The sequence below is a fragment of the Cricetulus griseus genome, chromosome 8 (assembly GCF_003668045.3).
Source record: "Cricetulus griseus strain 17A/GY chromosome 8, alternate assembly CriGri-PICRH-1.0, whole genome shotgun sequence".
Taxonomy (NCBI): Eukaryota; Metazoa; Chordata; class Mammalia; order Rodentia; family Cricetidae; genus Cricetulus; species Cricetulus griseus.
In genome coordinates, this window is record NC_048601.1 from 90,760,131 (window position 1) to 90,773,595 (window position 13,465).

At 46.0% G+C, this 13,465-nt stretch overlaps 1 protein-coding gene and 1 long non-coding RNA gene across 3 annotated transcripts; both read left to right on the forward strand.

Moving 5' to 3' along the window:
- The first annotated feature begins 1,781 nt into the window (after positions 1-1,781).
- Positions 1,782-3,742, forward strand: LOC100757098 (cytochrome c, somatic). Of its 2 annotated transcripts, none has more exons than XM_027429609.2 (3): positions 1,782-1,920; positions 2,746-2,922; positions 3,044-3,742. In XM_027429609.2, the coding sequence occupies exons 2-3, from the start codon at positions 2,754-2,756 to the stop codon at positions 3,190-3,192; spliced, it is 318 nt and encodes a 105-aa protein (XP_027285410.1). In that variant the 5' UTR covers positions 1,782-1,920; positions 2,746-2,753; the 3' UTR covers positions 3,193-3,742. The 2 variants fall into 2 exon arrangements, with proteins under 2 accessions (XP_027285410.1, XP_027285411.1); XM_027429610.2 differs by having other exon boundaries at positions 1,803-1,935.
- Positions 3,743-7,176: 3,434 nt separating this feature from the next.
- LOC107979353 lies at positions 7,177-11,626 on the forward strand. The gene is made up of 3 exons (XR_003487715.2): positions 7,177-8,569; positions 10,340-10,447; positions 10,646-11,626. It is a non-coding gene; the product is annotated as an uncharacterized LOC107979353 (long non-coding RNA).
- Positions 11,627-13,465: the final 1,839 nt, after the last annotated feature.

A 13,465-nucleotide genomic window follows, 5' to 3' on the forward strand; every position in this document is an offset into this window, starting at 1 on the left:
AGAAGGTGGAGGGCAGCACCAGGACTTAGTTTGAGGGCATATTGCACGTCTATGGATTTGCTGTGGCAGGTCTTTAAAAAGCACTTTAAGCCTATATATGGATAGTTTAGATAAGCCTATATAAGGACTATATCAGAATGCTCAGTAATTTCCCCTAAAAGCTACAAAAAGTCTCGAATATGGTGTGAGAGATGCTGTTACATAGTAAGATGTGGCAGTGCTGTGTCAGAGAAAGAGGAATTAAAAATTAGGACAGTTCAAAAAAATGAAAGTACGGTCAGACCTCTCTGTCTATGGATTCCACGTCCATGGGTTAAAAAACAAAACAAAAAACAGATCACATACTCTGAAGCTAGACTTCCAATAAATACACTCAAGCATATTGAACGAGTTTGGAGTTTTTGTCATTTTCCCTAGCTGACATTTTTATTTATTTATTTATTTATTTATTTATTTTGGTTTTTCAAGACAGGGTTTCTCTGTGGCTTTGGAGGCTGTCCTGGAACTAGCTCTTGTAGACCAGGCTGGTCTCGAACTCACAGAGATCCGCCTACCTCTGCCTCCCGAGTGCCTAAGTGACATTATACAGCATTGTATTTGGCAAAAGTTATAGTCTAGAGGTGATTTAAATATTGGGGAGACTGTGTGGATTGTATGCAAATCAAACATTACACCACTTCATGAGAAGGACTTGATCACCCATGGGATTCTGTATGGATGTTGGTGACTTTTGTGGAAGTCAACTGCCCCTGGGGTTACCTAAGGAAAAAGAACAAACAAGCAAACAAACAGAAAGAGTAACTGTACTCATACAGCTGGTGTTTTCTCTGGAGCAAACCATAGGACCAAAGGCAGCCTCCTAACATCTACTGTTAGCCTGAAGGTGGAAGGAAAGAAGGTAGAATAAACGCCACTAAAATTTGCGGGTTTACTCTGGATACCAAGGTATCTTTGTAAACACTTGACAGGATACGTCAAGGCTAGAGACAGAACACAGGGAAAGGACCGACGCTCATTAGAATTTGGGGTCTGAACTGGGGAGATAAGAGCAATGAAGAAAACTGCCAGGGTCAGGATTTGGCGTGTCGGAGAGTTCGCTCTGAAGTTAGCAACTGGAAAGTGTGCTAGCAAAACTTCATCCCGATGTGGTCAGAGGGGATGCAAGTGCAAATGCGATTCTTCCTAAGAGCGTGCCTGCACACCTCCTTCTGGGGAAGGGGTCGGGGCTCCGGGCGGAGATGCTATCTGCCAGCTCTGAGCGCTCGCTCGGTCGCTGGGAGAGCGGGAGGAAGGCTCAGCCGAGTGAAGGTCACCAGCAGGCGTCCAGGCCGAGGCCGGCGCAGCTGTGCCAGGCAGGGAGTGCAGACCAAGCCTGGGTAAAGGTCGCCAGCTGACGGGGCGGCAGTGGTGGTGGCACTCCCTGTGGGCGGCGGCCGAAGGAGTTGAGTCACACCTGAAGCTCGACGCGCCCTGGACCCCTCCGGAGGGAGGCCCCGCCCCGCCCGGCCCCGCCCGCCCTCCCCGGGCCCGCCCCGCCCCGCCTCCGCCCCGCCTCCTACACGCGCAAGCTCAGGAACCCGAGGGTGACATCACTCACGTCTGCGCCTTACGTCAGAGGCCCGTCGTGAGTGCGGGGGCAAACGCGGCCTTTACAGGAAGGGCGCCCTCTGGGCACACCCTAACCTGCTAGCCCGCATGCACGCGCACCTCCGCGGGCGCGGTCCCGATGATGGAGCCAATGAGGCGTGGCCACGTCACGCCGCAGCGCCCGGCGCCGCCGTACGTCGCCCCGCAGGCGGGCAGAGCAAGTGCGGTTGCACCGGCACCGGTACATAGGCGCGGGCCGGCGTGTCCTTGGGCCAGAGAGCGGGACGTCCGTCTCCGGGTCGCAGCGGCTGTGGAGCTGATCACCTGGGAGCGGTGAGCGCGTGACAGGCACGCGGGGCGGCAAGGGTGCGAGGAGGCCCGCGGGGCGGACCCGGAGGGGCTGCGGCGGGGCTGGGGGCGGCGCGGGGCCCGGGCCCGGGTCCGTAGCGCCAGGGACCACTCGCCCACCGCCCTGTCGGACGGCGGAGGCTGCTGCTCCTCAGCACCTGGCCGGTGCATTTCCTGATCAGGCATCCCGAAGGGTGGCTTCCTTCATTCTCCTTGAGACTGGCTCGGATGGGTGACCTCGTGGTCACCCCCGGGATCTCAGGGCGCGAGAGGGAGAAGGTGCCCGGCCTCGGCCTTCCCTTGCCTTCCGGTGCGGGACTCATGCAAGAGAGTGACTTAACCTCCAGATGAAACCAGAGAAGATGAAAGCACTTAGGACACCCCGCGCCGCACCATTGCTGTGTTTTGTCTTTAATTGGCAGCGCAGACAGCAATTAAGCACCCAGAAACGTTAGAATTGCAGTGGTTTTGTTGTAATGCAATTGTAGTCCAATTCATATTTGTGACTTTTTGACCTTGCCTTCTTCTGAGGTTTGAATTGGGTTCCCATTTCCCTTCCTTGGGCACGAACCTTTCATGAACACAGACTTGCCTTGTGTGTGTGTGGGGGGGGGGGAGTGGGTCCTCCCAATTAGTGTGCTTGCCGTTGGAGAGTATTGCAAGTGGACTGAGGAGGTAGCATCCGTCCTGGTGTTAAAGGACATAGAATAGCAGTGGGTTGGTAGTTGGGTGATTTTGAATGGTCATTGGGATCCGGTGTATGTTTTCCGTGAGCAGGTTACTCTAACTCTTGGGTCTTTTCATTTTTAGAATTAAAAATGGGCGATGTTGAGAAAGGCAAGAAGATTTTTGTTCAGAAGTGTGCCCAGTGCCACACTGTGGAAAAGGGAGGCAAGCATAAGACTGGACCAAATCTCCATGGTCTGTTCGGGAGGAAGACAGGCCAGGCTGCTGGATTCTCGTACACAGATGCCAACAAGAACAAAGGTAAGTGGGGACTGTTGTTAAGTCACAGCACAGATTGATTGCATCTGTGATTGCATGGTGTAATCAATGGCAGACTTACCAGGAGTATAAAACACTCACTTTTGCATCCCTTTCTGTTTAGGCATCACTTGGGGAGAGGATACCCTGATGGAGTATTTGGAGAATCCCAAAAAGTACATCCCCGGAACAAAAATGATCTTCGCTGGAATTAAGAAGAAGGGAGAGAGGGCAGACCTAATAGCTTACCTTAAAAAGGCTACTAATGAGTAATTCTGATGCCTTATTTATTACAAAACAAATGTCTCATGACTTTTAATGTGTATTATAATTTAATTCACACCAAAATTCAGATCATGAATGGCTAACAATGTTTTTGTTGGACAGTCCTGATTAAGTAAAACTTGACTTGTAGTAAAGTGGATACGATCTTTTTTAAAATAACAATTCCAGTTGCATAAATACTATCACTTCTCTCCCTTTCTCAAGATAGGATTGGACTTAATTATTAAAGTTCTACTTTCCACAAAGATGGGGGTGTCACCTAAACCTATTGAATGGTTTATACTTAAATTTATATAACTGGGCATATGAGTATGTTTAAACACTGGGAAAACTCTGTTATTGTCTCAGAAATGAGAAGACTCACCTGTGTTTCAGTTTGCATTCACTGGTCTGTTACATGCAATGGCTAAACATCAGGAAATAACTTGATGATGTCATTTTAATTAAAATTCCCTAAGTCAAAAGATGCTGCCTTTTACCACTGAAAGGCACTTACTGTGGTCTATGTGTAATATCAAATAAAGAGTATTTAGCAGTTCTTTATAGTTGATCTATTAAGTTAAAATACTTTTAGAAACCGGCAACTTAGACCTTCCTTTTTAATTCTTAGTGATCTAAGACTAAATTGTAATTCAGAATTGTCCTTAAAAGCCCATTCAGAAACACACAAAACCGGAACTTCTGTATATGTGTGATTGGTAGTGGCACTCTTTGCCAACTTATTAGATGGAAAGATTAAAATAAAGGAGATAGTTTATAAGTTAACAAGAAGATAATTAAAAACAACCCGAGATCCTGAATACTTAATTGTGCTTTGTTTAATGACTGTTGACAAAGTTTTAGTTGTTTAGACTTTCCCTAATATAAAGCCATGGTCAAATGAAGGTAGTAGATGGTGTTAACCTTGACCTCTGGGGCAACTCAAACTAGAGCAGCACTTCACCCTTTCAGCAGGATGTGATGGATAAAGGGGAATAGTTATGCACTCACTAAAAAATGGTAGGGAAATGAGGATGATAGTGTCTTGGCTGGGAAAAGGACCTCATTGATGACTTCACAAGTGTGGAGAAGATTAAAGTAGACCTCCAAACTCTGACAAAGCACTTGGTGACATAAATCTTACTTCATACAAGAAATTGAAAGTAGTTTTGAGCTGATGGATAGAACTGGGTCTTTTTGTTTTTAGGATTTGTGTATGTGTTTTGTCTGTGTACTACACATGGGCAGTGCTCCCGGGCGCCAGATGAGGGTGCTAGATCCCCTGGGACTGGGGTTTCAGAGGGGATCTGCAGTCTAGGTGCTAGGAATCTAAGCTGGGTCCTCTAGATCAGCCAGTGCCCTTAACTACTGAGTCATCTCCAGCCCTGATAGGCTTCTTACTAAGTCCTGCAAAGGTTGAGCCTCTGTAACACAGGACTTGTTGACTATTAAGTTTTAGAATAGCTATCAAAGGACACATTAACAGTATGCAAAGAAAGTCCTGGAATTTTCATTTTCTTGCATCCTGGCGTGATAAAAAAAAAATGAACCATTAGGATGACTAAACATTTAGCTTAATACTAACTTATATACTAACTTAAACGTGGGGCTTTCATAAATTCAAAAGACCTCATTAATGTGTGTTAATCTTACAGTTTGTAAATTCAAATACTTTTTCCTTGAAGTGACTGAGTCATTACCTGACAGATGCTGGTTACCTCAAGGTATTCATTTTGTGAGCAGGAGTAAAGCATCCCTACTAATTAATTATAACTTTGACTTAATTTTTATTTCTGTACCTAGTACATCATCTAAGGCCTATGCTGCACAGTTGGTGCCTCCTGTGTTCTAAGGCTAGCTAAACTCAAGTAAATACCTAATGACGCAGAAGGTAAATCCTGTTGAGTAAGCAGAAAGGAGACAGTCTTAGCTGCAAAAGGGTATGTTAGAAATAAGGAAAATGGGAAAATTTTCTGTAGCCACAGTAGCTAGTGGGTGCTCTATTTATGGCATGGACCTAGAACTAGCCAGTATGAATCTAGAGTTTATGTACATATGAGTTGTTTTTCTTTTTTGTTTGTTTTTTTTGTTTTTCGAGACAGGGTTTCTCTGTGGCTTTGGAGACTGTCCTGGAACTAGCTCTTGTAGACCAGGCTGGTCTCAAACTCACAGAGATCGACTTACCTCTGCCTCCCGAGTGCTGGGATTAAAGGCGAGCGCCACCAACGCCAGGCCCATTTTTTAAATTAGAAACAAGATTGTTTTACATGTCAATCCCAGTTCCCTCTCCCTCCCCTGCCCCACACTAACACCCTACCTATTCCATACCCTTTCTGCTCCCCAGGGAGGGTGAGGCCTTCCATGGGGGATTTTTTTTTTTTTTCCCCAGAGTCTGTCATCCTTTGCTATAGGGCCTACCTAGGCCCTCCCCCATGTGTCTAGGCTGAGGGCGTATCCCTCTGTGTGAAATGGACTCCCAAAGTCCATTCCTGTGCTGGGGATAAGTACTGATCTACTACAAGAGGCCCCATAGATTTCTGAGGCCTCCTCACTGACACCTACATTTATGGGGTCTGGATCAAACCATGCCTGTTTTCCCAGCTATCAGTCTGGGGACCAAGAGTTCCTTCCCTCTTTTCAGGTCAGCTGTTTCTGTGGGTTTCACCAGCCTGGTCTTGACCCCTTTGCTCATCACTCCTCACTGCAACTGGCTTCCAGTTCAGTTCAGTGATTAGCTGTGGGTGTTGCTTCTACTTCCACCAGCTGCTGGATGAGGGCTCTAGGATGGCAATGAAGTTAGTATTTTTAACACTCCATTTTAAATAGGTCTACAGCTTGAATAGTAAACTTGGAGGAACTGTTAAACTAGATTATTGTATTATTTGAGGTGTAACGTAGAAAATGCTGGGCTGGGGACTAAAGCCATTTAGAGTACTGTATTTTTATCACAAAAATGCCCAACCTCACCCCCAAATAGAAAATGAACCTTAATAGAACAGTCACTTGTATGTTGTCTAGGGTTGGTTTCATGTTATGTTAGGACTTGGTAGTAACAGTTTTGTGTTGAAGGTGACGGAGTAGTTTAGTTCTACATCAGCCTGAGCTACATACATAGTGATACTCTGTCTCGAGTAAAAATAGTTACATAAAGAAATTGTGTTCCTAAAACTTAAGTCTTGGCTGGGCGGTGGTGGTGTACGACTTTAATCCCAGCCCTCCAGAGGCAGAGGCAGGTGGATCTCTGAGAGTTCAAGTCCAGCCTGGTCAACAGTGAGTTCCAGGCAGGACAGCTCCAAAGCTACAGAGAAACCCTGTCTTGAAAAACAAACAAACTTTAAATCTTATATGTGATGCTTAAGAAAGTTTCAGCAGGCTGGGGCTGTAGCTCAGTTGAGAAGACTGTTTCAGCATGTGTGAAGTCCAGATTTTGATACCTAGATTCCAGGGATGGTGGTGCCTTCTTGTGATTCCAGTACTTGGAGACCTTATCAGAAGTTCAAGGTCATCCTTGGATACACAATGAGTTTAAGGGCAGTCTGGACTATATGAGACCCTGTCTGAAAAATACAAACAGAAGCTAGGTGGTGGTGGTGGTGGTGGTGGTGTACACCTTTAATCCCAGCAATTGGAAAACAGAGGCAGCCGTATCTTAGTGAGTTCAGGGCCAGCCTGGTTACAGAGCGAGTTCCAGGACAGGCTCCAAAGCTGAAGAAGAAAAAAGAAGTACTAAGTTTTACAGTTTCAATGGCAAAGCAAGGTTGTGTTGCTCATAAATGGGCAAAGCTTAAAGGTCATCTAGATGAATTACCTTGGCTGATGACTGTACTTTCCAGGGTGACTTATAAACTTCATAGGAACGGAGATATCTCTCACTTTAAAGATTTATTTACTAGCTGGATGAGGTTGTGCATGCCTTTAATCCAAGCACTGGGAGGCAGAAGGATGTTTGAGATCAAAGCCAGCCTAGTCTACAGAGAGATCCCAGACAACCAGGGCTATACAGGGAAACCTTATCCCCAAATAATAATAAGGATTTATTTATGTTTTATGTATATGGCTGTTTTGCCTGCAAGTATGTATGAGAACCACATGTGTGCCTGGTGCCCACAGAGTCCAGAAGTGGGTATCAGAGCTCCTGGAATGTGTTACAGATGGAGCCTGGGTCCTCTGTAAGATCAGCAAGTACTCTTAAGTACTTAGTTATCTTCTTTGATAGAAACTGGTTTGCTTTAGGGCTGTGCTCCTCACAAATGGAGCCTGCTCAGTCTCCACATTGTCCTCAACAGAAGCCTATGACTATGGCGTCTTCCAGATCATTCCTGGCACAGACACGCTAGTGGGATCTCATCTACAAGAATCTTGTCTCTACTGCCCATCATCACAGCCACTAAGCACTTGAGCTGGCTTAGGCTCTCTGACTCCCTCTCACAGACATTAGTGGATGTCTGTTGTGTCTGCTTGGATTAACCAAACCCCAGGCCTCTCATTCCCTTGTGACCTCTGTCCTTAGCCAGCCTCTTGGGATTTCTCTTCTCATCCTTGAATTCTCCATACCCTCTGCCTTGGTTATTGATGCTTCCTTCCTTTTGTATCTGCTCTGGAAACTCAGCCATCTGCTTTCTCCGTTCCTATTCCTGACTTGAGTCTTGGAGGAAACTCCATGTTTCTGTGGTCAGCGCCCCTGTAATCAGATCACCTCTAAGTGCACGGAATCAATAGACACCCTATCAGACTGTCGTTTATATACCCAGTTTCCCAGCTGGGCAGCTATTGTCAGGCCCCTGGAGCTTCTTAGCTCTCCTCTGCCCTCTCCCAGCAAACAGTCCTCCCATTTCTAGCATCAATTCTTTACCTGCTGGTTACAAGGAAGATTCATCCTTGCTGTCTGCCTTGAGCAAGGCTGTTCCTAATCTAGAGATGGCCCAGAAAGTTCAGTCACCATCAGTAGCTCTGCATGATACAAATACCTCAGCATGATCTAACACCCTCAGCCTCCCTCTCCCAGAAGCTGCAATGTTGGATGCCTGCTTGCTTTTTGGTTCAGGACCTCTCCTCGGGCAGCCACACCATAATACAAATATGCCATGTGTATAAATTCTTAAGTAGGAGCTTTTCTTATTTAGCAGTAATACCCTTGTAACTGTCCGTACCCAAAATAGTCCTGTATAGGTCCAGACTAGAGATGACATACCTTTACAGCTAGAGTTATGGAGAAACTTAAGAGACTTTCTAAATCATGTACACAGAGTTTGTAATATTGTACTTAAAGTATGACTTTTTGTAGCTTTTACTGGTGAAGGTTGGAGGAAAACAGGCCCAGTTTGAGCCTTCTGCTGACAGTGACTGATGGAATCAAGCACCTTTCTGTACCTCAGATTCCCCATCGGTAAGCTAACTTTGTGTTATCCCTTAGAGTTGTGGAGATTTAAGAAATTGTATGTGGCATGTTAACCAGCACTCCATTAGCTAGTTTTGGACTAGCTGGACCAGACATACTGCCGTTTGTTTACAGTTATAAAAATGCAGTTAGGAGTAAGTAAAGGACACAGATGATTTTTCCAAGTGGAGTGGACCCGAAGCTCACTGGAACAGAAGTGCCATTAGAGACAAGCCATATCAAAGGCAGTCATTCTAAAAGTTCACCTGTCCTTGTGTGAGATCAAGAATTTATGAAATGCAGCCGGCACATTTCCCTAAGAGCATCTAAACAGGGCTGAGTTTGGTTGAAAGAGTGGGGACTTCAGGCACTCATCTTCTAAGTATGTCTGGTTTCCCAGTAACCTGACAACACTTGGTTAGTTTGTTTCGGTTGGTGTGTTGTTGTTATTCTGAGACAGGGTGCCTGAGGTCAGTCTGCTTCCTACTTGAGATCCTCCTGCCTTTACCTCCTAACTCCTAAGCTCCAAGTTACAGGTGTGTCACCATACCTGACTGGGGATGTTGTTATCTCATTTGCTGGTGTAACACAAGTCCTTTTCCTGAACCTTGATGGTTGTCTCAACAAGAATGAGACAAACCTGGGCGGTAGTGTTTGCATTAGAGGCAGCATGGGGTGGGGGTGTTGAGTTGCACACCCAGCCTTCTGCTTCCCTGGAGATTGAATATAGGTTGAAACAGCATGCTGCCCAGAGAACCTCAGCTGGGAAACTGGGAAAGCCCATCATAATGCGTAGCCCACTTGTTTGGAGCAGTATCAAGTAGTTGTTCTGTTGATGAATGTTGCTTCTGCCCAGCAGCTCTTCAGTGATACTAGGCTGGAGAGTGTGTAATACAACAAAGCTCACTGTGCTAGCCCAGTGAATGGTTTGCTGAGTGCTTAGGTTAGAGATGGGAGGAAAGAGATCCGTGAGAATCAGACTAGATTAGGACATAAAAAAAAAAAAAAAAAAAAAGGTTCTTGGGAAATAATAGAAAAGGCTTGCCCATTTCAGCACATCTCAAGGTGGTGAGGGGTGGTTTTTGTTGACTCAAGGTCAGGTCAAGAGTTGGGTAAATTCTCCAAAATGAAATATAGCTGTATCCACTATGTTATTTTGTTAAGAGACCTGCTTGAAGATTCTGATAGCTTTCTTCCTGTCCTCCAACCTAAATTTGATAAGCAGGTTGGTTAGCATCGAGGTCTGTGTTAAAGAGAGTGCAGTCATGCTGGGCATTGGTGGCGCAGGCCTTTAATCCCAGCACGCTGGAGGCAGAGGCAGAGGGATTTCTGTGAGTTTGAGGCCAGCCTGGTCTCCAGAGCGAGTGCCAGGATAGGCTCCAAAGCTACACAGAGAAACCCTGTCTCAGAAAACCAAAAAAAAAAAAAAGAGTGCTGTCAGGGCGGATGGTTTTCTAACAGATACTGCCAGCTGGAACAGTTGCCCTTTTCTACCACAGTTCTCAAGCAGTGGAAACAATGTATCATAACCTCTGAGTTCATATGAAGGCAAGGACGAGTCCCTGAAGTAACAGCCTCTCTGTCCTTTCCTCATGGCCACTCATTCTCAGTGTTATCAGTAGGCTTTTTCTGTCCATCCCTACTCCATACCCATTCTCTCCTTTGTTTAGTAATAGAGCTGTCCACTTCATACATGTATACACTGCACTCAGTAATTCTCACCCCTCTTATCTCCCTCACACCCCTTTTCTTCTTCCCCTTTCCACCCAATTTAACCAGGGCCATCTGTATGACCACACACTTGGAACTATTCGTGGGAGCCTGGCGGGCTAAGCACTGTGTGCACAACTGAAGACAAGGATCCTCCTCTCCCTGAACCTATCACAAGTCAGTAATTCAGAGGGATGCGCAGGCCCGTGACGCCCTTCCCCATTCACTGCTGGTTGTTGCTAGGGCCAGCCTCGAGCAGGCCCAGTACAGGTGGCCACAGCTGCTCCAAGTTCATTAATGCAAGTTTTGTCATGCCCGGAAGATGGCACTCTGCAGCCTTCCTTCCTGCTCACCAAACTTCTCCTTCTCCTGCAGGGTTCCCCAAACCTGAGAAGCGGTGGTGTAAATGTCTGGTTCAGCTCCAAGCATCCAGCCGTCATCTACTATTGGCACCTGGAGAAGCCTGGAGTCTTTATAGTCACAGGTGTTCACTGCAAAGGAGCCTTCTATGGAGGCTGAGAATACATTTGTCTAGGGCTATAGACAGATATTTAGAAGGCAGTTTTGATACTGTGTCAATTCAGCTAAACAACAGAAGTAGGTTCCTAGCTAGAGCCTATAACTTCCCTAGCCAGGTGTTTTTGACCAGATTTACAATACCAGGTGTGAATTCTCTGGAGCAGGCCTTAAATCTAAGCAGGGAGTGGTTGGTCACTCCCTTAACAGTTGTGCCATTATTGCAGAATTGAGCTCACCTGGCCTGGCAAGTGAGTAGTGTGGTTCACAGGGTTCATAGCTGGGTGAAACTGTTATGTCTCTTCTCTCCCAGCAGCCTGCATAGCATCTTTGGCACTAGGAATCCAGACAGCAGGGAGGAAGTTTCCAGCTCAATTCCAGGGTGATTTCTCTATATCCTGCAACCAAAGTGTGCCACGTCTTCAGCAACGGAGTCTATCATCTAGCTGCGATAGACACTCGAGAGGAGCAGCAAGAACTGCCTCTGACCAGGAGCACATACTCGTACCAAGCACTTGGGGTGTTGTTCAGTAACCCGTGGCTTCTATGAACAACATTTTCCAGCTATGCAGGGTATCTTCCTTCTAGATGCTTTTAAAATTTGTATTTGTTAATTGGGCTGCAAAATAGTAGGTTTCCATACGGCTTTTCCATAGTACACCCTACACTTTGGTTTACCCTCCACCTCTCACCCCTTTTTTGCATTCCATCTCCCAACTGCTCTCCCTGCTTAACTTTTCCTTGAAGTGTTTGTTTGTTTGTTTGTGTTTTGGTTTTTTGTTTTGTTTTTGTTTGTTTGGTTTTTGGGTTTTGTTTTTTCCGAGACAGGGTTTCTCTGTGGCTTTGGAGTCTGTCCTGGAACTAGCTCTTGTAGACCAGGCTGGTCTCGAACTCACAGAGATCCGCCTGCCCCTACCTCCCAAGTGCTGGGATTAAAGGCGTGCGCCACCACCGCCCAGCTTGTTTGTTTTGTTTGTCTGTTTAGATAGAGTTTCTCTGTGTAGATCTGGTGTGGAACTTGCTCTGTAGACCAGGCTGGCCTTGAACTCAGAGATCCTGCCCCTGCCTCCAAGTCTTGGGATTAAAGGCGTGTTATACCACACCCAGCACATACACTCAGGAGGCTGAGGTGAAAGATTTTGATTTTTGGGCCAACCTAGGTTGTATAGCAAAGGTCCTGTCTCAGAGAGGGAGAGAAACACCTGACTCAGTCAAGAGGCCTGTGTTACCCTTCCCCTCTCCTTCCAGGAACCTGGAGAGATGACTGCTGAGCAGTCATATTGGTTGGTGGTACCCGAAGATGACAGCCAAGTACCTGAGGATGATGGAGTGGGAAGATGTTAGGACCTGTCCCATTGACGGTGTAGTGAAGCTGTCATAGTAGCCCAGACTACTTTGCCATTTAAAGAGAGCTCTTTCTTACTTAAACCCTTACCATTTCAGCATCTGTTGCATGCAGCAATTTTAATCAAGATACAGCTACCCATATAATAACATTCCTTAAAATAATGCCTTTGATACCTTTCTTACCTTACTACCCCCCCTCAGGAATAGCCATATCCATAAGCATCTAAAATGCCAAAGACTTTATGTCATTTAGGCCTAATCTCTCAAATCCAAATGCTATACATTCAGCTGCACTTTAGACACCTTTGATACCCCCATACATGTTGTGATAAGCTGAAATGAGGATGCCCCAATATGTCCGTATCCTGACCCCCAAAACCTTCCAAGTTGCATTGTAATAGCAAAAGAGACTTTATGTGATCGAGTTAAAGCTCTTTACATAGGAGGACTTAGCCCTGGCTTATTCATGTGGTACTGATGTAATCATAAAGGTATTTACAGGAGTCCGGGTTGGAGAGGACAGTGTGATAAAGGAAGCACAGGTTGGAATGATGTGGCCACCAGCTGAGGAAAGCTACCAGTCTGAAGCTGGAGAGGCACAGTTTAAAGGTCAGGGGTCAGCCCTGCTGACAGCTGCATTCCAGCCTTCTGAGACCCACGTCAGACCCCCACCTTCTAGAACTGTAAGAAAATAAACTCGGCAGTATTTCATTGCAAAAACAGTTACATAGTTAACTTTACCCCCAAATCTGACCCTTTTATTTTTCCAGTCTTTATCTGGAAATCATCCAAACCAGAAATGACTTGTGTGCCTTGGGTCGTCCTGCTGTGTCATCCTTCACTCCTTGCTGGTATTTCTGCTTCTGCATATTAGCTGTTCAAATCAGTTCCTTCATTTTCTTCTGTCCAAAGTTTCTTAATGGGCATGAATTTACTGCCCAGAGCACAGACAATGGCTAGGGACGTTTTTATTTGTCACCATTGTTGATGAAGGTGCTACTGGGTAGCATTTAGTAAGTAAAAACCGAGGTTGCTGCAGAACATGCCCAGTGCCCCAAACATCAGTGCCCTAGCTGAGAAATCTCTGGAATCTCAGCCAAGTCTCTGTCTCCCATGCCAAGGCACCAGTCACAATCATCACAAACTCCCGTTCCCTGTGGAGCCCTTATCTCTTCTGACTGTGTAGCAGAAGTGCTCTGCTCCAGGCTCTTGGTCTTTAGCACTACATTAGATATCGGGGTGAGGGTCATTGAGATGGCACAGTGGGTAAAGGTGCTTGCTGCCTAACATTGACTCCTGATACAGAAAGGTGGAGAGAGAGAAGTGACTCGG

Bases quoted from the DNA above. Each gene is read 5' to 3' on its own strand.
- LOC100757098 (XM_027429609.2), top strand. From the start codon at position 2,754: ATGGGCGATGTTGAGAAAGGCAAGAAGATTTTTGTTCAGAAGTGTGCC. The intron at 2,923-3,043 runs GTAAGTGGGGAC...CTTTCTGTTTAG, and splicing joins AGATGCCAACAAGAACAAAG to GCATCACTTGGGGAGAGGAT.